General features: G+C 36.6%; 1 protein-coding gene across 1 annotated transcript; it reads left to right on the plus strand.

The window, feature by feature from the left end:
* Positions 1–7,345: 7,345 nt before the first annotated feature.
* vwa1 (von Willebrand factor A domain containing 1) lies at positions 7,346–22,952 on the plus strand. The gene is made up of 6 exons (XM_084429213.1): positions 7,346–7,722; positions 13,769–14,326; positions 15,880–16,203; positions 17,786–18,076; positions 20,346–20,608; positions 21,481–22,952. Exons 1-5 carry the CDS (start codon positions 7,638–7,640, stop codon positions 20,597–20,599), a joined length of 1,512 nt encoding a protein of 503 aa, XP_084285339.1. The 5' UTR covers positions 7,346–7,637; the 3' UTR covers positions 20,600–20,608; positions 21,481–22,952.
* The last annotated feature ends 231 nt before the right edge of the window (positions 22,953–23,183 follow it).

Genomic DNA, 23,183 nt, shown 5'->3' on the forward strand with positions numbered 1-23,183 from the left:
CTATTAAATATATTTAAAAACAATAATAATTATTATTATACTTAATATTATAGTAATAATAATTTATTATAATACAATTATTTTCATACCACTATTACATAATAATAATGATACATAATTATTAATATTATTATTAAATTGTAAATATTGTAAAAAAAAGGATTACATTACTTTTAAATAATAATAATAATTATTATTATTATTGTATTCTATCTATAATAGATACTTATTTTTTTATTTAACATAAAATATTTATATTGTTTTATTATATTAAACTGAACAAATTATAAATAAATACAAGCGTATTGTTTTATGACGTTAAATAAATAAATAAATAAATAAATAGTAAAAGTAAATAATAATTAAACCCTTTCTGGTTTCTTGTCAAATGTCTAGTTATTTGTTATGCATCTCTATTATCTGTAGCATCTTATCTTATTGGCTCACTTTAGCATCTATGTTTAGTTGAGCTTATGTTTGTTGACTGAGATTCTTTTCTTTTCTCAGATATTCAGATATATCAGTTTAGATAGACAGACTGTGGTTTAGCGATTCACAGCTCCCCACCTTCTCCATCTCATTCCCATCAGCCGACAAGAGACTCGTTTAACCGAGCTCAGGTGCTAAAGCTGTTTGTTCAAAGCTAAAGGTTTGCTGTCATCAAGAGCTCCCCACATCTGTCGAGAGATAACAGAGCAGACACACACACACACACACACACACTTATAAAGATCTGTCTTAGCAAGCATTGTTCTACAGTAAGTGTGTGTTTTCAGTACATCCGCAGGCGAATCTGTCGAGACAGGCCTCACAGAAACAGGGGGATTCTTGGGGAATTTGGCGCCCAATCAAAGGCAATATAAACTGAATACACCCTCTTGACATCCGCTCAGTTGGATAAGGTAAACAAACTCAAAAAGATCATTCGCAGCACACAAACATGCTCTCGAAACAACCACCGGCCTTGTACCGACACACAAGGCCTGTCTGGCCTTCTTACGCACGTGCAGAAAGAGACTTTTGTGTGTGATTCTATGGAAAGGGCAGCTGGACAGTCTTTTGGGAATGATGGGGGTGGGAGTGGAAGAGTAGGTCAGGGTATGTCTAAAGAGAGATGTAAAAGAAAACCGCAGCTGTATAAGACTGCGGGCCAACACGGGAAAATGCTTAAATGCATTGAAACGCATGAGGAACTAACGATGACTTGGGGGAAATGGAGGAATGCAAAGCAGTGCAAAAACAGGTTTCTTTAATATTTTCTCCTATAGATCAGTGGAGACTTTTGCTTCTTTGGGTAAAAAGACTCTGTTGTTTGTCTCATCTTTGTCTCAAACTGTGCTCGAATGTGCAGAGATTTCAGTCTACAATAAAACATGGATCTCAATACGACCTCAAACATTTCTCATCAAATTCTTCCAAGACCATATTAGTCGAGCTGCTAGTCATATTAGTTTTATAGCTATATGTCAATAACTCTGACTATACGTCAACAATTTTTTCATTTTTGTCTAAAATTTGATCAGAGAAAAGGAATATTCAAAGTTACACTGCATAAAAATTTTATTTTCAAGCAAAATGACTTGTCTTGTATGCTGAAAAATATCTATTTTAAGTGAGTTTATGCTTAAACCAAGAAAAAAGATCTGATTTTCCCTTTAAATTAAGTTGTTTTTTTCCGACTCCTTTGGCAGATATTTTTTATTTATTAATTTTGATCATTTTTTTAGCATACAAAACTGCTACTAACCTTTGCTGTGTAAAGTTATCTACAATTTTACAACTTTAAACTAAGCTAATAAAATAAATAATAAACTAAACTAATAAAATAAAATATACTAAATAAAATAAAATAATAAAACAACTAAACTAAATAAAATAACTAAACTAAACTAAACTAATAAAATAAAATAAATAATAAACTAAACTAATAAAATAAAATAAATAATAAACTAAACTAATAAAATAAAATATACTAAATAAAATAAAAGAATAAAACAACTAAACTAAATAAAATAACTAAACTAAACTAAACTAATAAAATAAAATAATTAAAAAACTAAACTAATAAAATAAAAGAATAAAATAACTAAACTAAATAAAATATCTAAACTAAACTAAACTAATAAAATAAATAATAAACTAAACTAATAAAATAAAATAAAATAAATAATAAACTAAACTAATAAAATAAAATATACTAAATAAAATAAAATAATAAAACAACTAAACTAAATAAAATATCTAAACTAAATAAAATAAAAAATAAACTAATAAAATAAAATATACTAAATAAAATAATAAAACAACTAAACTAAATAAAATAAAAAATAAAATAATAAAATAAAATATACAAAATAAAATAATAAAACAACTAAACTAAATAAAATAACTAAACTAAACTAATAAAATAAACTAAATAATAAAATAAACTAATAAAATAAATAAATAATAAACTAAACTAATAAAATAAAACATACTAAATCAAATAAAATAATAAAACAACTAAACTAAATAAAATATCTAAACTAAACTAATAAAATAAAATAAAATAAATAATAAACTAAACTAATAAAATAAAATATAGGCAACTAAATAAAATAAAATTATAAAACAACTAAACTAAATAAAATAACTAAACTAAACTAATAAAATAAACCATAAACTAATAAAGTAAAATAAAACACTAAACAAACAAACAAAAGATAAATCACAAAACCAGAGTGTGAAGGTATAATTTCTTTAAAAAAATCATTTTTATTTTTATTTTATTGTTTTCATTATTATTATTTGTTATTTAAATGTTGTTGTTTTTTTAGATTTGTGTGTGCTAACCAACATTATGCCTCAAATGCTGTCGACAAAGCTTAAATGATACTGAACCAAGAAAGTATTTTAACAGAAAACATTATTAAGCTGACACCATAATCCCTCTGCATGTGCGTGCATTTACAAACATCCGTCTGGATCGATACTCTCCTTTGACTTCAATGCATGCAGTCTCTGTTGCTGCTTCTCATGGGAAATTAAGCTGTCACCCATTGACATTAAGTCCGCCCATGCAGTGCCCTTTATCCACACTTACTCACACGAACGGATGACTAAATCCGAGCTGAATGAAAAAGATCACTTGCGCTTTACTAGTTTTAACCCCAGACATTATGTGGTTTCCATTCAAAACGATCAGTTCTAGCACAAACACGCTCTAATAAAGGATCCTTCAGCAGACACCAGATGAGGACACAAGGGCCTCATTGTATTTGTCATGGATATAATAGCTGTTTTTTTGTGTGGAAATTCCTCTTCCACTGAGGATTTCTTTCCACGCTTTTAGGAATGCTGTAAATACATGAGGGACTCTCGTTCCCGGGTTAGTAGCTGCAGTGTCATGATTGTTGCGATGGATGTGATGGATTGATTTCTTGAGATGCAGCGGTACAGCTGGCAGGGAGATGCGGTGTGGGAGCGCTGCATGGAAAAGTTGTAAAGTGGGTGTTGGCGCTATAAAATTGGGAAACTCTGAGTGCTGAAATTGTGATGAAACCGCTGCTTTTTCCCTGAAACTTATAGGGATGGAAAAACAGCATTACCTCTATAACGCCCATGATTGCCTACTGCTTGCTATAGATACAAAACATGCAATGACATGTACATGGTGGAAAACAAACACAGATTACCAGCCATGTACAGGCGGAGACACATACCTACACATGGGGCCCATATGGGAAGCCATAAAAAACATGTAGTGCACAAACAAACCCTCGTGACAAACCTTGAGCATGGCAGGGAATGGAAGTCAGGTCATTCAGACCACAAAGAGGGAAGTTAAAGTGACGCAGGTACTGAAGACACACACTTAGAGTCAGGAAGGCAGCTCTTCACAAATACGGGATGCGTGGGAAACCCCTCTGCGCTCCCACAGTATTTTTAGCTTTCGCGTGAAAGGTGATCATTTATGTCTTCTGTCTGGTTGTCATTAGTGAACGCGGGCCTCACGGGCTCCTTGTGCCGAGTGCTTCTGATTATCGGATCTCAACTTGCCGTGCCTGCATTTCTGCGCACAGATAACAGAAATCAGATAACAGATAACAGCTTTGTTTGTTCACAGGCCTGCGATAACGGTGCTGCTTTCGACTTGAAGACTTTGGGCCCTATCATACACACCAGGCGCGACGCAAGTGTTTTTTTGCAAGTTTCAGCCCGACGCAGTTATCATTTTCACGTCCTGCGCCACGTTGTTTAATAGCAAATGCATTTGCGCCCATGGGGGTTGCTGGTCTGAAAACAAAGTGTGTTCGGGCGCATTGTTGGCGCGTTGATATTTTGAGGCAACTGAAATATACCAACTGAGTAGTATTGTTTTTGATATTTAAAGAGCGCATTAGTAATATGCGCCTATAGGCGGGTCCAAAACGCACGTACACTTTGTCCTGTAGATCCGTTTCCTCTCTGGAGAAGCGCTCAGTTTTTCCGCTTGCAAATTCCGGCAGGTAAATAGCGAATCTGCCGTGGCGCTAGTGCAACTGGCTTTTAAAGGGAACGGGACATGAGACTCTGATTGTTTTTTTGCACGTTACGCCCAAAACACACCCATTACTCATTAAGAGAATAGGGACGACCCTTTTAGACCATGCAACGGGTGCACCACTAGCAAAAGTGGATTCGGACACGTCCTAAGTGCGCTTGCGCCGTGCGCTTTAGACCATGCGCTTAGATCCTTAAAATAGGACCCTGGGTCTGACAGCTGAGAGCGCATGTTGTGCACAAAACTGAAATGGCAGATTTTGATTCACCAAAAAGAAAACTAGTATTATCCACAATTACATACTCTTTCCGAGGGAACGGTTTACGGTTACAGTACACTTCACCACTGAAGAGCCCGGCTTAAACCAGAGTGAATTCGATTGTGCCTGATTCATGCAAGTCAATAACAAACCCTCCAGATCCAGAACCAGCTTGTCAGTTTTCATTTTAAATAAAGAAAATAAGAAAATGGTGAGTTTATTGAAGCGTTCCGGTCTTAAAGTCGCCATGAAATCAAAATGGACAATTCTTATTTTTTTTATTATTGCAGTATTTATTATAAATGATCTATCCGTGCACATCATGATTATTTATTTTAAATCCATGTGCCTCATAATCTTTAATCTAAATAACTTCCCCTCGTTCTTGCAGCAACATCTCTGCAAGACTCCAACTCTTCCAGCTGGTGACGCACCATAGCCATGCTGAAACTAACAGTATCTACTCAACCAACCAGCTTGGTCTTTTTAGTCATTAAATTCTTGTTAGTAAAGCCTGATAGAGACAGCAGCAAACCGGCATTCAAAGCAACACATGTTGGTCCACATTAAGAAAACTGAGCCGTCTCAGAGGAGCTCTGAGAGCCATGCCTGTACCCTTCCCTCATTCCCACTCACATCCAATGACTCAATCCAGTTAATAAAAGCCCTATAGTGAGATCATGTGACCATGCAGTTCCCAGGACAATGCTCACTTGAACAGCCATTAGCCATTTTGGCTGAGAACTCAGACACCTATTTGTGTTTTCATGAAGCGCTCTTGAAATTCAACACACCTCAAGTGGAAAGTCCAAGCTTTTTGACTTGGTCCTTGATTAAAATCTGCTCTGCAGCGCTATTTGATATTCAAATCACTCTCCTCCCACTTTATTTCCACTCTCGACACTCTCTGGAATGATATTACCTCACCTTCGATGAGAATAACAGAGTATCCGGACAACTTGCTTTGCAAGTCAATACAAAAAGCTGTATGCACACATTCCAGAGCAACATTTTTCCTTCCAGAGCAACATTTTTCCAGGTGCACCTGATTTTTTGAACGATTCAAAGACTGGACAGTGTACAAATGATGACAGTCTTATGAGGGTGCGTGTCTGTACTGGTTGGGTGCCATGCACAACACTGTCCCGACACTGTGTTGCACGATTACGTTTGTATATGAATTGCAATATCCAGTCATTCATTTTACAATCTCTGCAGAGGTTTTGAACTCTCCACAGGGTTTGCCCAGGGATAGTTCAAAGGAAGAATTGCGGTTAAGTTACTGAATGTAAATTCAGCGCCGCAAACGTCATATCATATCTGTTTGCTTAGTAGGTGTGTAATGGTGAACTCGGCTTAAGGGATCTTTTTACACTGTATACGAAATTTTCTGCATGTGGTCCAATACAATGTTCGGTCGAAAGTGGTCTTTACTACTTCCTTACTCTATATAAGACTTTATCTCATCTCCTCAGATTGAAGTGACTCACGTGTGTGTCTATTATTAGGTGCGTCTGGAAGTGTGTACCTGTAAGGCAAACACAATAAAATGAAACCCTGTTCACAAGTACGTTATTATCAAGATAACAAACACTTCACCATCTGCATATCTTCCAGAAAGAAACTGAAAATATCAGTTGAAGCATGCATTGTTAAATATCTTTTTAGTTAATGCACTATCCTCAAGAAGGCAGAATTTCTTTGAAAAATACTCTGAAAACACGATTGTAAAATATGATTTCAATTTAAAATAAGTGTTTTCTATAAAATATAACTTATTCCTCAGATGCAAAGATGAATTTTCAGCTATTTTGTCCTTATTCGACAAAGATGCATTAATTAATGTGACAGCAAAGACTTCAAATGTTACAAAAGATTTATATTTCAAATAAATGCGGCTCTTATGAACTTTCTATTTATCAAAAATGTACGTTTTCAACATTGATAATAATCAGATTTTTTTCTTGAGCAGCAAATCATAATATTAGCATGATTTCTGAAGGATCATGTGACACTGAAGTCTGGAGTAATGATGCTGAAAATTGAGCTTTGATCGCGGGAATAAATTACATTTTTACAATATATTAAAATAGAAAACAATTATTTCAAATTGTAATAATATTTCACAATATTACTGTTTTTACTGTATTTCTTTAATCAAATATTCATATTTATTTATTGCAAATGATATTATATTATGATGCATTATAATTAGGCCTATATTTAAGCCTATATCCAAATGCATGACCAAAACGCATTTCATCACTATATATGTGTAAAGAAAAAATTGTGTCATGGGACCATATACATTATAGTGCCAACTACAGTAAAAGGCTCTACTGAACTATCAACAACTGAACTCTCAAGTGGCCAGTTCTAGTTACCCATAATGATACATATTATATGACCATTCCCTAGCAAGAAAATAACTGTGACATAAAGATCAGAAGGACCAGAAACCGGGCACAGGTTCAAGATGGTAACGCTGGGACCCGTCTAAAGTACTAGAGGAGGAGTGCGCAGTTCACCGAGGGCGGGAGGAACATGCTGCATTCAGTAGCCATGAGAGAGAGAGGCTTTTAATCCGAAACTGCTTTTGATCCACACTGAGCAGTTTATGGCAGGGCAGAACGTTTCGTGTTTGTTCCGATCTCGACGCGAATGTAGAGTAGCCTAGTCGCGCAGGTGCTGCAGCTGCACATTTTATTGCAGTTCTGGTGACTGCCTGCATTGAATGAGACTTTTAAAGTGAACCGTGAGGATTTTAGACATATAAATCGAATAGAAATTGTGCTAGGCGATGTAGACGCGTTAAAACGTGCAGCATTGACTATAATTTTGACATAAAAGTCAACCATGGAGGTCAGAAAAGTGCTCACGTGTGTTTTGATCAGCGTGTTTCTGTGGGCTGGTTACGCTCAGGACTCGGTACCTGATTCAGGTGAGTCGTTTCAGTCATGTTTTAATTCGGAGCTCAAGTATGAGATATCGTATTCTTTAATCCACAGGACGCGGTACACACTTTATTTGAGTCTTATGTGCTAATTCTAAACTCGGTGCCTGATTCAGTCGAGTCATTTGAGTCAAGCATTTCATTCGGATCAAAACCAGAACGATAAGGTGTCCTGTATGACTCAGTAGGCTATGTTAGTGGATTATAGTGGTTAAATCAGCTTTCAGTACCTGATTAACGTCTAGTTCAAGACTCTGTAGGTAATTTAGGTAAATTATTATTGTTCTCCATACGATGAAGCACATTGGTCAATTCAGAAGTCAGTATTTGATTTGAGTGAGTCATGCTTTAGGACAGGTGATTCATCTGATTCAGGAGTCAGGACAGGTGAGTCATGTGGGTCAGTACCCGATCAAGGTGAGACATCACTCAGTACCCGATTCAGAAGAGCAGATAATCTTTTATTTTGCAACACACAAGAGCAAAAAGAAATTTCATGTTAGTTATTATTGCATTAACTGCTGTTAACATATATAACCTTAAGTGTTAACTATTTCTTTAATAGTCCCATTCTCCAGAACAAACATGCATTGAGTTTGAGTGCTATAATACTAATTTCTAATGTAAATCACTGACCACTGCTCAGAGTTAGCGTTAACCTGGGCATTCTAGGCAACACTTTATTTTACAGTGTCCTTTTTACATATTACATGTAGTTACTATAGTAATAACTATAAATTATGCATGATTACATGCAACTAACCCTACAACAAACCTAGTCCTAACCATAACCCTATAGTAAGTACACATAGTTTATTAATCTTACTCAGTACTTACGGTAAATGTATAATTACACTGTAACAAGGACACCTTAAAATAAAGTGTAACCATTTTATTCTTGGTTAATTCATCAAGATCTCAAAGCGTTTTAAACAATAACGTGACTGAAAGAAGAAATCTGGAGATACTTTTATTTCATTACAGAGGATTACTTTCTGTTAAACATGACTGATGGAGCACCAGCAGACATACATTACAAACATGAGAGCTAGAAGAGAAACATGTGTGTAAAAGCATTTTCCTTCACACATCGTGTTAGGGGATTCTTTTCTTTCAACACATGGTCCAAGTTTAAGTGATTCACGTTAAAGAAAAGAAATTGATTGAATTAAAGCATTTTCTCCCTGGACTGTGGTCTGGTTATCTTCTCATATTTTGCTGTGTTAAATACAGTTATATTTCATTCACAATTTGGATTGACAAAAAAATTCTATAATCGATGTCACTCCCTTACATTTTCAGGACTTATAACTGACAGGGAGTATTTGCAGTGTGAATAGAACAGAAATAACTTCTTGTCAACACATCACTGACATGCACATTGAGTGAGGCGTGCGAATTAAAGGATTCTTCCTGTCACTCACTAATGTTAGGCTATCGACCGCTTTCACGAAACCAAATAAATGCCAGAAAATAGGGGTATTGTGTACACTTTGCCTCTGTTGATGTCTATCATGACATCCCACTGCACTCATGAAACGCTTGATGAAAGATAAGCAACAGAGTAATTCATGCATGTATTGTTTCCAACTTGCTGACTCACTAGTGAATGTCACACTGTTCACTATATGAGAGAAAAAACTATCGTATTCAAACACAGCTCAATTCGAACAGCTGAACTCTTAGCATGCTGATGTCATAACATTTTGGACTTTAATCAGATTTCAAACAGCATATGTGGTTTAGACCCCCGTAGCAGATCTAGGCAGGTGGTGCTGGGGAGGCGGAGGGCACGGAGTTCTGGTGCTTTGACACTAGCACTTTTGGTGTGTAAAAGTGTGTAAAAATATAAAAGTGAGGCACTGCTATGCATTTTCCCAACTTCTCCTGCGCCGTCGTTACTAAGTAATGGGGTAAACACCCAAATCGGACCCAAATAATATAATCTGAACACAGTTCTAGCCGGGGGCAGGGGAGCAATCGATCTCGGGTTCAGACCAGGCAATCGAACCTAGTGTGAAAGTACCCTTAGTGTGTTCGTTTGGATGAGTCGATTTTAGGGGTGTAACGATACCCACAAGTCACGATTATACACTCACCTAAAGGATTATTAGGAACACCGTACTAATACTGTGTTTGACCCCCTTTCGCCTTCAGAACTGCCTTAATTCTACGTGGCATTGATTCAACAAGGTGCTGAAAACATTCTTTAGAAATGTTGGCCCATATTGATAGGATAGCATCTTGCAGTTGATGGAGATTTGTGGGATGCACATCCAGGGCACGAAGCTCCCGTTCCACCACATCCCAAAGATGCTCTATTGGGTTGAGATCTGGTGACTGTGGGGGCCATTTTAGTACAGTGAACTCATTGTCATGTTCAAGAAACCAATTTGAAATGATTCGAGCTTTGTGACATGGTGCATTATCCTGGTGGAAGTAGCCATCAGAGGATGGGTACATGGTGGTCATAAAGGGATGGACATGGTCAGAAACAATGCTCAGGTAGGCCGTGGCATTTAAACGATGCCCAATTGGCACTAAGGGGCCTAAAGTGTGCCAAGAAAACATCCCCCACACCATTACACCACCACCACCAGCCTGCACAATGGTAACAAGGCATGATGGATCCATGTTCTCATTCTGTTTACGCCAAATTCTGACTCTACCATCTGAATGTCTCAACAGAAATCGAGACTCATCAGACCAGGCAACATTTTTCCAGTCTTCAACTGTCCAATTTTGGTGAGCTCGTGCAAATTGTAGCCTCTTTTTCCTATTTGTAGTGGAGATGAGTGGTACCCGGTGGGGTCTTCTGCTGTTGTAGCCCATCCGCCTCAAGGTTGTGCGTGTTGTGGCTTCACAAATGCTTTGCTGCATACCTCGGTTGTAACGAGTGGTTATTTCAGTCAAAGTTGCTCTTCTATCAGCTTGAATCAGTCGGCCCATTCTCCTCTGACCTCTAGCATCAACAAGGCATTTTCGCCCACAGGACTGCCGCATACTGGATGTTTTTCCCTTTTCACACCATTCTTTGTAAACCCTAGAAATGGTTGTGCGTGAAAATCCCAGTAACTGAGCAGATTGTGAAATACTCAGACCGGCCCGTCTGGCACCAACAACCATGCCACGCTCAAAATTGCTTAAATCACCTTTCTTTCCCATTCTGACATTCAGTTTGGAGTTCAGGAGATTGTCTTGACCAGGACCACACCCCTAAATGCATTGAAGCAACTGCCATGTGATTGGTTGATTAGATAATTGCATTAATGAGAAATTGAACAGGTGTTCCTAATAATCCTTTAGGTGAGTGTATATATATATCACGATACTGAACTCACGATACGATATTATTGCGATACTCCAAGACGTATGGTAAAAGGTTAACAAAAAATGTACTGTTGATTAAAATGCGAAATTTTAGTATTGCATTGAGGGTGGAAAGTAATAGCAAAGCTTGGACTTGGTGCTGGAAACCCAATGCACAGGACAATGGTGACACTAGAATAAAAATATTCATGATTCTGAAACTGAAATTACAGGATTATTTTAGAAGAACATGCTTGAACTCTGTCACTGACCAGACATATTTAAATATAATGTCAGTCATTATCAGGACCCACAAATATTCCCCTATTGCATTATTATACATTATATTCAACATTATTTGAACAGTTTACTGACACTAAAACTCTGTAAACTTACATTTTTTTCTCACACGGTCATTTTAATTTTGGGTGAACTACACACAATACATATTGTCTCTATCCACGATACTCATTGTTGCATTTTTGCATTGCGATATATTGTGACACGATATATTGTTACACCCCTAGCCGAGGGGTCGATTGACTGTGGTTGGACTGAAACAACCAGTCAGAACACGAATAGAGTTTCAAGGGTAAACTACTCATTTGAATCTGATTGCCACAAAAATAAAACAATTATTTTGATGCCTGCCTGAACAAAACTATAGACACACCAACAGTGACTCACAGAGAGTAATTTAGGAAGAGCCTTGAGCATTTTGCTTTTGACTCCAGCCGTGTCTGTATGCCACCGCACCCTGGTTCCAATCCGTCTGGTAATGGTAACACTTATAGGTTCAAGTGACCCGATAGGCTCTTCTCTCTTAGCAAAGCGGAAGAAAACTATCGAACTTTTTATGACAATTTTAGATGTTAGTAGAATTCATTGGTTCCACTTGTGAAACTGACCTTCTTCATCACAAAAAATGGGCTACAAAGAAAGCGATTTGCAAGATTCTCTTATAGAATTCGCCTCCAGATCCTCTCACAGGACTTGGCAGGTTGGCGACTTTGGAGTGTCTTAGGTGGCGAACGCTTGGCAGCATTCATCTCTCGCCCACTCGCTCTTTTCTGCACACACTCTTTCTTCCTCTTCAGGGAATAGCCACTACATTCCTTCTTTTACTTCATATGGAACAGCCAATTCTCACCTCCCCCCTTGTTCTCCATGCATGCCCGTCAGTCCGGTTGTAACATCCAGTAGCAGGGCTGTTCTTCCCCCATCTGTTTATGTTTATCAAGCTGCTCCAGGTTAAGGGCTCCTCTGCCAGGAAATTCCTGCAAAGGCCAAATCAAATGTTCCATCTCTTTAAATATTGTGAAGCCCCCAGTTCTTCCTTATCCTAATACATACTACTGTTTTCTTATCCTTATTTTAAGAATCTACCGTTCCAGCCAACTTGCTTTCGCAAATGACTAATTTCCTCACTCGGTTTCACACTTATCTTCGTTTGGCTCTTTCTCAGAGTTTCTCCTCGTTTTATTGTGTTCGCTATAAACATTTAATGAGTTTAAAATCTTTTGTCTACTTCCATAGTAAACATCTGAAGCTGTGCACTTATAATACTTCCGAGAGCTGCATGATTTAGGAAAATTATCGAATTGCGAGTAAAATGTTGTGCTTGTTTGTAGGGCTGCACAATTTGCCATACAATTTTGTGATTTTATATCAATATAGCTAAAATAATGATAATACAAAATTATTATTATTAACTTTATTAATAGTATTACTTATTTCTACCACTACTACAAAATCTTACTATTTAAGACATTTTTATTTAGTAAATATTACTAACAAATAAGACATATTACTGCTTTAATTCAATATTCACATAAATATTTCAAAAACTGATTTTTGCATACTAACCCACATTTCCTTACAAACCAGTATGACTTTTTCTTCTGTTGTTTAGAAGTTGATGATGATCTTTTCCATAATGCGAAAGCAAATGTTGACCATGGCCTGTCAAGCTCCAAAAAGGACCAAAAAAAAACATGATCAATAATAATAATGATGATAATAATAATAATATTGAAAAAGTATTAATATTTTTTAATAATGTATATAAAAAATAATACATTTAATATTAAATAAAAAAATTTATATATATTAAAATATAATTTTAACTTGAATGAAAACTATGAATTTATTGCTGATTTTTTTTAATTTTTAAACAAATAAATAAATACATTTCAATTAATCTAATTAATTGTGCTTCCCTACAAGACTATAACCCCTAACCTTAGTTCACCCAAAAATAAACCTTATTTCCCACGAAAGGTCAATGCGGTCCAAAACCCTAAGACTTAATCATTCTTTCCAAAATCCTCTTTTGTGTTCATTCGTGCAGGTTTGGAACAACATGAGGATGAGTAAATGATTACAGAACAGGGTGAACTATCCCTTTAAATATTAAACTTTGTGGGGCTCGTTTGTGGTAAATGATATCTAAAAATCATGTGGCTTGTTGAAGAGAAATGTGTTTTTACTCGTTTTTAACCAACTGGACGATTTACAGCCGGCGGACAATAAAACGGGCAGATAATATACGACCATAGTAGCTTGACTATACACACACAAACTCCTTCTCCTCATGCCTTGAAAAGTCTGGAGTGTTTCAGTGCTGCTTCAGTATGTCCTAAATAAACACTCATCACCCCCCCGTCTTGAGATGTTGAACCATGAATCATTTACTTAAATGTCTACTGTTGTTTTTCACCTACAGTTTTGAACTGCTGCGAGGGCGACGTCCTGTTTCTCCTGGACTCCTCTGGTAGCGTGTCCTCCTACGAGTTCTCCCGTATGGTGGACTTTCTGTCAGAGCTCGTGCTGCCGTTCTCGCTGGGGCCGGATCAGGTGAGGATGGGACTGCTGCAGGTCGGGACGGAGCCCCATCTCGAGTTCGGCTTTGACGCCTACCGCTCCCAGCGAGGCCTGCAGGCGGCCCTGGAGAGGACTAAGCAGCTGAAGGGCGACACCAACACGGTGGATGCTCTTCTGATGGCTAGCAACCAGGTTTTGAAACAGGGTGTCCCGGGAGGTGCCAGACCGGATCTTCCCAGGGTTCTGGTTTGGCTCACGGATGGAGTGGATCCCGGCGAGGTACGGGAACCGATGGCGAGGCTGCGAGAAGAAGGGGTGGCTGTACTGGTGGTTTCCACTGGTCACGGGAACTACCAGGTGCTGAGAGAGGTCACAAGTCCACCCACAGAGGAGCACCTGTTCTTTGTGGACATCGACGATATCAACATCATCAGTGAAGACTTGAGGAATGCAATTATTGGTGCGTTTCATCGAAATATCTCAAAAACTGCATTAGTCCATGGCAAATACATACATCACATCTATCACATACTCACCCTCATTTCATTCCAAATCTGACTTTTGTTATTCTGTTGAATACATTTATTCCATATTACAAAAGCAAATATTGACCACACATGGACTGTCAAGCTCCAAAAAGGGGAAAAAAACTTTTTCGCATTATTAATAATAATAATAATTATTACACATTCAATATGTAATATATTTTTGTAATATTAAAATTTAATTGTAACTATATTACAATAACAAAAATCTAATGAGAACTATGAATTATTGCTGAAAATTTCTATTTAATGGAAGAAAAGAAAAAAATTATATCATAAAAATTTCAAACTCAAAAGTGAAATGGTTTGTTTGATCCCCCCCCCCCTCCCTCCCTCCCTAATAAAAACTACAGAAATACCATAAAAGTAGTCCATAATTATGACTGCGATTATGACTATGATTTTTTTACTTTTTCAGTAGTTCTTAAATTTCATTTAAAACCATAAAAAAATCTTACTTGTAGAAATTCATACAAGTTTGGAACAAAATTAGGTTGACTAAATGAGGACAAAATTATCATTTTAGTTCTTTCCCCACTAGCATCTTTAAAAAAAAGTTGCTAGTTGTTGTATGAATATCTGGACATGCAATATATCAAAAGAAAGAACAGAAAAAAAAGAAAAAAAACATTTTATTCTATAGTTTCATACATTCGTTTTTTCCCCATTTTATCAATGTTTCATTCAGTAACATTAGACAGTTTTGATTTATATGCTGTTTAATGTTTGATGAACGCGTTATTTTGCATATGCATCTGCTTACATTTGATATGGCTTGTTTCTGCTTCTTCTTGGCCTGTGTTTTGATCAGGAGATTCAGTGCTCTTTCAGAAGATGCGTGATAGCGCCCCCTACGGTATAACAGTGAAAACATGGATTGCTGGAAAATTCTGTCAACGGCGGGGAAAGAGTTAAAGAGAATTATTCAAATAAAAAACACAAAATTCTTGACACTTTATGAAACTCTGTAGACCATGATTTCATATTTCACCCAGAGTAACAGTATATGAGAGTGTTCTCTAAATAGGGAGAGTGATCTGATGTGTGTGTGATGTCCGCCCCAGTGTGCCGAAGGAATCTCGAATGCCAGTCAACTCCGACACAAATAGCTTGAGACGGCTCACAGATAAGAAGTGCCAGGAGGAAACGGGGACAGAAACCGGCAGACACTGTAATGAGAGATGAGGGCTATTTATACAGAAATGATTTTGTCCTTTTCGCCCCCCCCCCCCCCCCGGAGCGCTAGACACAGCTATTATTAGTGGCCATTCCTTCGCACATATATAAGGCGTTACACATGTGCAACTTCCAGACACTTACATAAACAAACGTATTGATTGCACGCTATACTTCAGACCAGGTGGGGTTTTATCCTGTTAGAAATTGCCCTAGGCATGGATTTAGTGACTAGAGTACATGATTTAACTTATGCCATGTTTGATTTGTCTTTGTCTCTGATCAAACGCAGAGATTATCCGGGCCGAGAGGCTGCAGGTGAAGTCGGTCACTGCTAATTCAGCTCAGTTGGAGTGGAGGCCTGTGCTGGCTGGTACTGGCTACTATGATATCCAGTTTGGTCCCATCCGAACAGGGCAGACCGGAGGAGCTGGAGGTCCGGGCACCAGTCCTGGCACTGGTTTGGGTCCGTTTCAGAGGATCACCCGGCCTGGAGATGCCAGCTCGGCTCAGCTGATCGACCTGCGTCCTGACACTACATACAAAGTCACACTCACACCGAAGGCCAACCTGGAGTTCCTGAACTCGCTTCAAGCCACCTTTACTACACAGACAGGTGCTCAATATGCTGATTAATCATCATTCAAACTGAAGTGTGTGAATCTCATAAAGCCTGTCAATACATATATATATATATATCCAGATCATATTTCATCACATCCAAAAGAAGAAGAAAAAATTATTTTATTACTGCTATTATTTTATTAATTATTACTGCTATTAGTAATATTATTAATTACATTTAATTAATGTATTAATGTATTAATTATTAATTAAATATGAATATTAAATGTATTAATAATGATAATAATTATGATTATTGTTATTATAACTATTAGAATTAAATACCATTAACTTAACATTTAATATTAATAACAACAACAACGATAATAATGACAAATATAAAAAAATTAGGGCTGTCAAAAGATTAATCGCGATTAATCGCATCCAAAATAAAAGTTTGTGTTTACATAATATATGTGTGTGTACTGTGTATAATTATTTTGTATATATAAATACACACACATGCATGTATATATTAAAGAAATATTTGCATACATATACTGTATATATTTATATATAATTTATATTATATATAAATATAAATTTGTTTATATATAAATTACACATTTTTCTTAAATATATACAAGCATGTGTGTGTATTGATATATACAAAATAATTATACACAGTACACACACATATATTATGTAAACACAAACTTTTATTTTGGATGCGATTAATCGCGATTAATCTTTTGACAGCCCTAAAAAAAATAAGTAATTATACTTAGAATACAGAGAATGATTTTTATGACCATTACTCTTTGGTCGTTGTGTCTTTAATGTTTAATTCATGCTTAAAATAATAATAATCATTAATTAAATATGAACATAAAATATATTATTATTGTTGTTATTAGTAATATTATCAATAGCATTAATTTGATATCATTAATTAAATATGAATTTTAAATGTAGTATTATTATTATTAAAAATAATTATGATTATTGTTATTATAATTATTAGCATTAAATACCATTGACTTTACATTAAATAATATAATGAATAATATAATAATAATACTACATATAAAAAAATAAGAAATTATACTGACTAAGAATGCTTTTTATGGCCAGTACTTTTTTCATTGTGTCTTTAATGTTTAATTAATGCTAATAATAACAATAATATTAATTATTATTAATATTTTATCAATAATTAGATTTAATTAATTAAATGTAATATTTTTTTTATGAACAAAATGTATTAATAATAATAATAATGTAATGTTCGTATTTTATTAATATTTTTATTAATTTAATATGAATCATTTAATATTTAAATGCAATTTTGGCTCTATTACAATAATGAGAATTGAGAATCACTGTGAAATTCTGAAAAACAAACTCAAAAGTAAGGCATATTCACTGTTAAATTCAACATGAACTAAAAATGGGTGCATATTATCCCCCCATTGTCTTCATACAAAAAACGTTACCTTTTGAAAAGTAAAATGGGATGTGAACAGTTTCTTGTTGTCTTTACACACGTTAAGCGACACAAAAGAGCCCTCAATATATTTTTAAGGGACAAAAAGTGAACTTGATCTTTGAAATGTCTCCCCATCATCCTCCAGCGAATCCTCAGCCAGAGGTGCAGACCCTCTCCACAGTGAGTGTGTCGGAGTCGAGCAGCAGGAGTGTGCGTGTGAGCTGGGCTCCACTGCTCCCTCACCTCATCCAGGACTATCAGGTGGAGTATTCAGCTCTTCCTTCAGGCCAGCTCCGGGTCACCCGCGTCAGTAACACCCAGAGCTCCACGGTCCTGACCGACCTCCAGCCCGACACACAGTTCCTGGTCACCGTGAGCGCGAGGCAGTCCAACGGCAAAGAGAGAGCCATGTCGGTTAAAGCCTGTACACAGGAGGGTAAGGACCAACCCATCTCTTATGCACGCCTTTATAAGTGTAGGGGGAGACCAGGGACAGTTGTAACACTTTTTGCCATTTTTAGCAATACATCAAAAAACATTTATACTGGAATAACCAATTTGTTATATTATAAACTTCAATCTGTCAACTGCTGAGACAATGTATTTAAGTGGTTTTATGTTGCAAAATTGATTTTAATACAGTCTCTCCTCTGTTACAACCGGTCGTAACATGTCTAAAATATACATAATGAATCCATCATATAGGCCTACTCAAATTGAAAAAATATTATTTATCAGTCATTTTATTGTGACTATTCATTTCATGTTTTTAAGTAATGATTACCTTTTTTCCATACTTAAAATGAATTATGAATAATTTTTTTATATAAAAAAAGATAATTACCTTAAAATGTGATTTGATGACATTTTACTTTTAATTTGCACATTAAAGGGAAACTATGCAGTTTTTTTTTTTTAGCTTGATTAGTTTTTAAAATATAAATGACACTTGGTTTGTGATACTGGGACAGTTCTAATGGGGCATTACAACCGTCCCAGTATCACCAACCATGTTTTCATCTCATGTGAGCTAGCTTGACTGCTAGTTTGACACTTGTTAGCCATTTCTATTTTTAGCTTACAAAAAGGTTATTCTAATAATACTTGTTTGAATTCATAGACATTTGATCTTATAACAGCATCCAAAAAAGTACATCAGAAAGAAAAGAGGTTTAGCCCGGTACGGTACACACCACTGTTTCGGATGTTCGACAAGTTCCGCTAGCTTTCCGTGAATGCTAAGCAAATCAGGACTAAATGTATCAGGACTTTTTTGATCCGGACTTAAAGGCACACTATGCAGTTTCCGTTTTTGTCAAACAGCGACCCCTAGAGTTGCTTTGGAGTACTTATATTTAATGTTACTGTCACGCAGAGCCATCTCTGCACTCTTCCGACCGCGCTTTCTTCGTTTTCTTCGTTGACTCTGCCATGATTCACGTCTGAAATGCGTGCTAGTGTCTTCCATAGAGGCTGCTTCATATGTTGTTGATGTATCTGACGTCGTGCCGTAAAGCAAGTCGTGATTTTCGCGAGATTTGTCGGGACGCCACCTCTCAAACTTGCATTGCTGGTTTTGCCAGCGGCGTCCCCCCCCCCCCGCTTTGCTATTGGGATAATTCGCCCTACTACGAGTTTGTTTACCATCGAAATTATTTCGAAGCTGTTATATTAAAGGGACAATGTGTAGGAATTTCTCCCATCTAGTGGTGAAATTGTATTTTGCATTCAAACGAATAATGCTCTCCAGCGCCTCGCTTTTTCAAATGCGTGTTGCATCTACGGTAGCCGTTACGTACCATAAAGCTATGACAGGATGTCTTTTAATAGTGTTAAAACAGTGTTATACTGTCTGTCTATATAATAAAGTACACAACCAAGCAATGAAAAAAAGCTTGTAATTAAGGCCGTAACATTGACTTACCTGTCGAGCAGAAAGCAGGACACTTCAGCGTCTCTTTTGAAAGCTTTCTCCTGCATTAGCTCTTTCCACCTGGAAAAAGCTATCCCGACATTAACCCTTGTTTTTTGTAATCTCCGGTCACGTTTCGTTTTTACGGTCTACTTTGGACTTTTTCGATGATGAGGACTCCTTATCCTGTGACTAACCGTACAGTGCAGCCTTTTAAACTTGCCGGGGCAGTGACAAGCGCCTCTCAACTGCTCTGCTCCTCCGCTTCTGATGGCTTCAGTCACGTGACGCTGGCTCTGAACGAAAACGCGTTGTGGAAACGCGTTGGCCTAGTACTTTTTGTCCCTCTCTGCTATTATAGTTTTTCAAGATGGCGGAACTACATGGAAGCCTCCGTGGACCTACCCGTCCCATGTATCTAAAGATAATAAATTCTTCGTTTACGAGGATAAGTCAGATCATTGGCAGAGGTATTTGTACACCATTGAGGACATATATTTAAGAATAAAAATATTGATTTTAGATAATAAAATACCTAAAAAACTACACATTGTCCCTTTAAGGTTACAAATCTTGCATAGTGTGCCTTTAAAAGAACCAAGAAAACCAAACTGAACACACCCTTATTGTAGTTATAAGTTAATTAAAAAAGTTTATTCCTTAAAATCATTAGGAGCATCTGGAGTAGTGTTGGAATTCCTCTTTCCTGCTATTATCCTTCCCACATCCGCTCACCTCGCTTTGATTCCCAGCAAGAAACGGGAAGCTTGACCTTTCTCCCTCTTTCTGTCAGTGTTGCCAGCTCTCTCGGATCTGCAGCTGACCACAGTGGGCAATGAGTCAGTGCAGCTCCGGTGGAAGGGGAGTTTCGACGGCCTGCGCGGTTACTGGGTCACATGGGAGCGAGGTCAGAGCCAGCACTCCACCCTGTATTTACCACCCAACCGGCTGTCCACCACCCTCACCCACGTGCCCTCCAGAGCCCGCGTCTGCGTCTCCCCGGTGTACCGGACGGCCCGTGGGGAGGGTCTCTGCTGCACTGCGTGAAGCGCTCCGGTGAGACGCCTGTCTGGGAAACATGGGTTATTTTAGGATATGAAAAAAGCCTGGCATATGGCATAATATAGTCTGAAATATCACGATGTTTGAAATGGAACAGTTTGTTGAACCTTTAAAATAAATATAAAAAATATATCTAAAAAGTTTTCATGTGCGAGTATCATATTTGAAAACATCAGGATTTTGTTGCTCATAATATGATATAGGTTAACACAGAGCTCACACTCAGAACAGAGGCCCAAACTGAGCAAAATATGACATTTGGTGCATTTATTTATATGGGCAAAAGTATAATATTTTCTGGGGAAAGAGTTAAGTGCTTAGTTTTATGATTACAGCTCTGTAGTTTTTATTTTGGGGCAAAACATACAATGCAATACAATGATGATTGAGAGATGAACAAATAAACCTTCCTCAAAAGCCTGATGGATCATGTTTGATTTTAAAATATGATATATTGATAACCATAAGTCGCTTCAGTCTAGTAAATGTTCACATTGAAATATTACTTGCAATATAATAGTTATTTCTATGTTTACTTTATAAAAATCAGTAAAGCTTGAATTGCAAAAAAAAAACTTTTCAAATTAAACTAAAATGTATTTTACTTGCTAAAACGTATGAATTATCAATTTTCAAATAATCAATTATCAAAGCTAATTTTGGATCATGTTGATAATTTAGAGGCCTTAGAAATTTGCGTATCAAATATGATCCAGCAGGATTTATAGGGTTAAAAGTAATGTAAAGTAAATTGCATAAATACATTGGTTGGACAAACAAAAAGGCGAAATGTTAAGCTCTTTACACTGCATAAACACACATTTATTATAATAACAACGGCACCTTTTGATTGTTTTTCTACACAGCTGGAACCATGGAGCACCGCTCTGCCAAACAGGAAAGATGGAGGGATGAACAACACCAAAAGCTTTCCACAAATGGACAGATGGGAGGAGAGGGGAGTCCAGGACTCTGTTGGAAAACTCGTCACCCAAAGATGGTGATCTTTAAACACAGCAACACAACATGCACTGACACACACACACACCCCAAACGACACTTATAATACAGAGACTAAATGACTCTGAGCTCAAAAGTGACTTTTAAAGGAATGTTTCGGGTTCAATACGAGTTCAGCACTATTGGATGCATCTGTGGCTCGCTGCATATTACCACAGATCATTTTGACTCATCCCTCAGTTTGTAAACAAGCAAAATTCCCATTTACAGTAATGCACTTATAATAGTAGTTTGAAGTATCCTCGCGCATATTGAGTGAAAAGTGAGAGGGTTACGCGGCTTTATATGAACATTGATGACTATAATAGGCTAAATTAACCATGGCTATACTTTCCAAACTGTGCATTTTAACATGCATGTGCTGTGTCTTGAACCCTTGATATTCCTTTAAGTTGCTAGAATGTTTATGCATTAGAAATTCAAGTTTTTATTAAGAGTTATATCACCGAAGCAATATTTTGTAAATATCCTACTAATGCTTTTTGAGTTATATTTATCAAGAGACATAGTTGGTTACTGTATTTTTGTTTTTAGATTCCTCCACACAGTTTTTTAAAAAAGGGAACAATAAGACACTATTAGGGGGAATCTGAATGACCTCCATCACTGGTTTTACTTTAAGGTCAATGCAAATATTGAAGCCCTGCTTAACTTACACGTTACCATAGCTGCAGATTCTCTCGGCGGTGAAACACTGAAAATCTGGCATGGATCTTAATCACTGTGGCTAAAGTATTAAGACTTTGCAGATGTTGGTCGCAGATGTTTTGTGGTTCAAAAGGGCCACGGTTGGTTTGTTTGAAGAATAGTGACTCTTTCATTGGGTCAAGCTTGTCCCTGTGCATGCATACTGTAGATTAGATTGATCACTTATTAATTATTTTCTCTGTAGTTGTGTCTTAACAGGCAAGCATAAGTTCGCAGGCTGGATCAAGGTCTTAAAATAGTGTTTACAGATACATCGTTTTGTTCTGACTTTTAATGATGTTAATAATTTTCTACATCATATCATTCAAGACCATTTTCATCCCTATTTTAGGGTCATTCTGCAAGAATTTGTAGTCTATTTCTATAGCTATTCAAAAAAAAAGAAAATTCAGCATCTGGTATTTTGTGTCTTTGTTTGTCGCATCATAATGGCAGGTCAAGCTTTATGTATTATGAAAAGGTGCTTGTTCATTCCCAGCTTGGCTGCACGTCTTACACATCACTGTTTTTAAAATGTTTTCAGTTATTAAATAAAAAAAAAAGGATCGATTTCAATCCATGTCTGCTTTTGTTTCTAAACCTCTGTGTAATAAAGTCATTATTTATACCTTAAGAAAGTTATATTTTATTTCCTAAAAATAAGAAATATGTCTAATATACACTCACCTAAAGGATTATTAGGAACACCTGTTCAATTTCTCATTAATGCAATTATCTAATCAACCAATCACATGGCAGTTGCTTCAATGCATTTAGGGGTGTGGTCCTGGTCAAGACAATCTCCTGAACTCCAAACTGAATGTCAGAATGGGAAAGAAAGGTGATTTAAGCAATTTTGAGC

The sequence above is a fragment of the Rutilus rutilus genome, assembly GCF_951802725.1.
Source record: "Rutilus rutilus genome assembly, chromosome: 13".
Classification (NCBI taxonomy): domain Eukaryota; kingdom Metazoa; phylum Chordata; class Actinopteri; order Cypriniformes; family Leuciscidae; genus Rutilus; species Rutilus rutilus.

What these genes read in the sequence shown, in the direction of transcription:
- vwa1 (XM_084429213.1), top strand. Translation starts at nt 7,638, where the DNA reads ATGGAGGTCAGAAAAGTGCTCACGTGTGTTTTGATCAGCGTGTTTCTG. An exon ending in GGACTCGGTACCTGATTCAG is followed by an intron (nt 7,723 to 13,768) that starts GTGAGTCGTTTC and finishes TTTCACCTACAG; the next exon opens with TTTTGAACTGCTGCGAGGGC. An exon ending in CACCTTTACTACACAGACAG is followed by an intron (nt 16,204 to 17,785) that starts GTGCTCAATATG and finishes ATCATCCTCCAG; the next exon opens with CGAATCCTCAGCCAGAGGTG.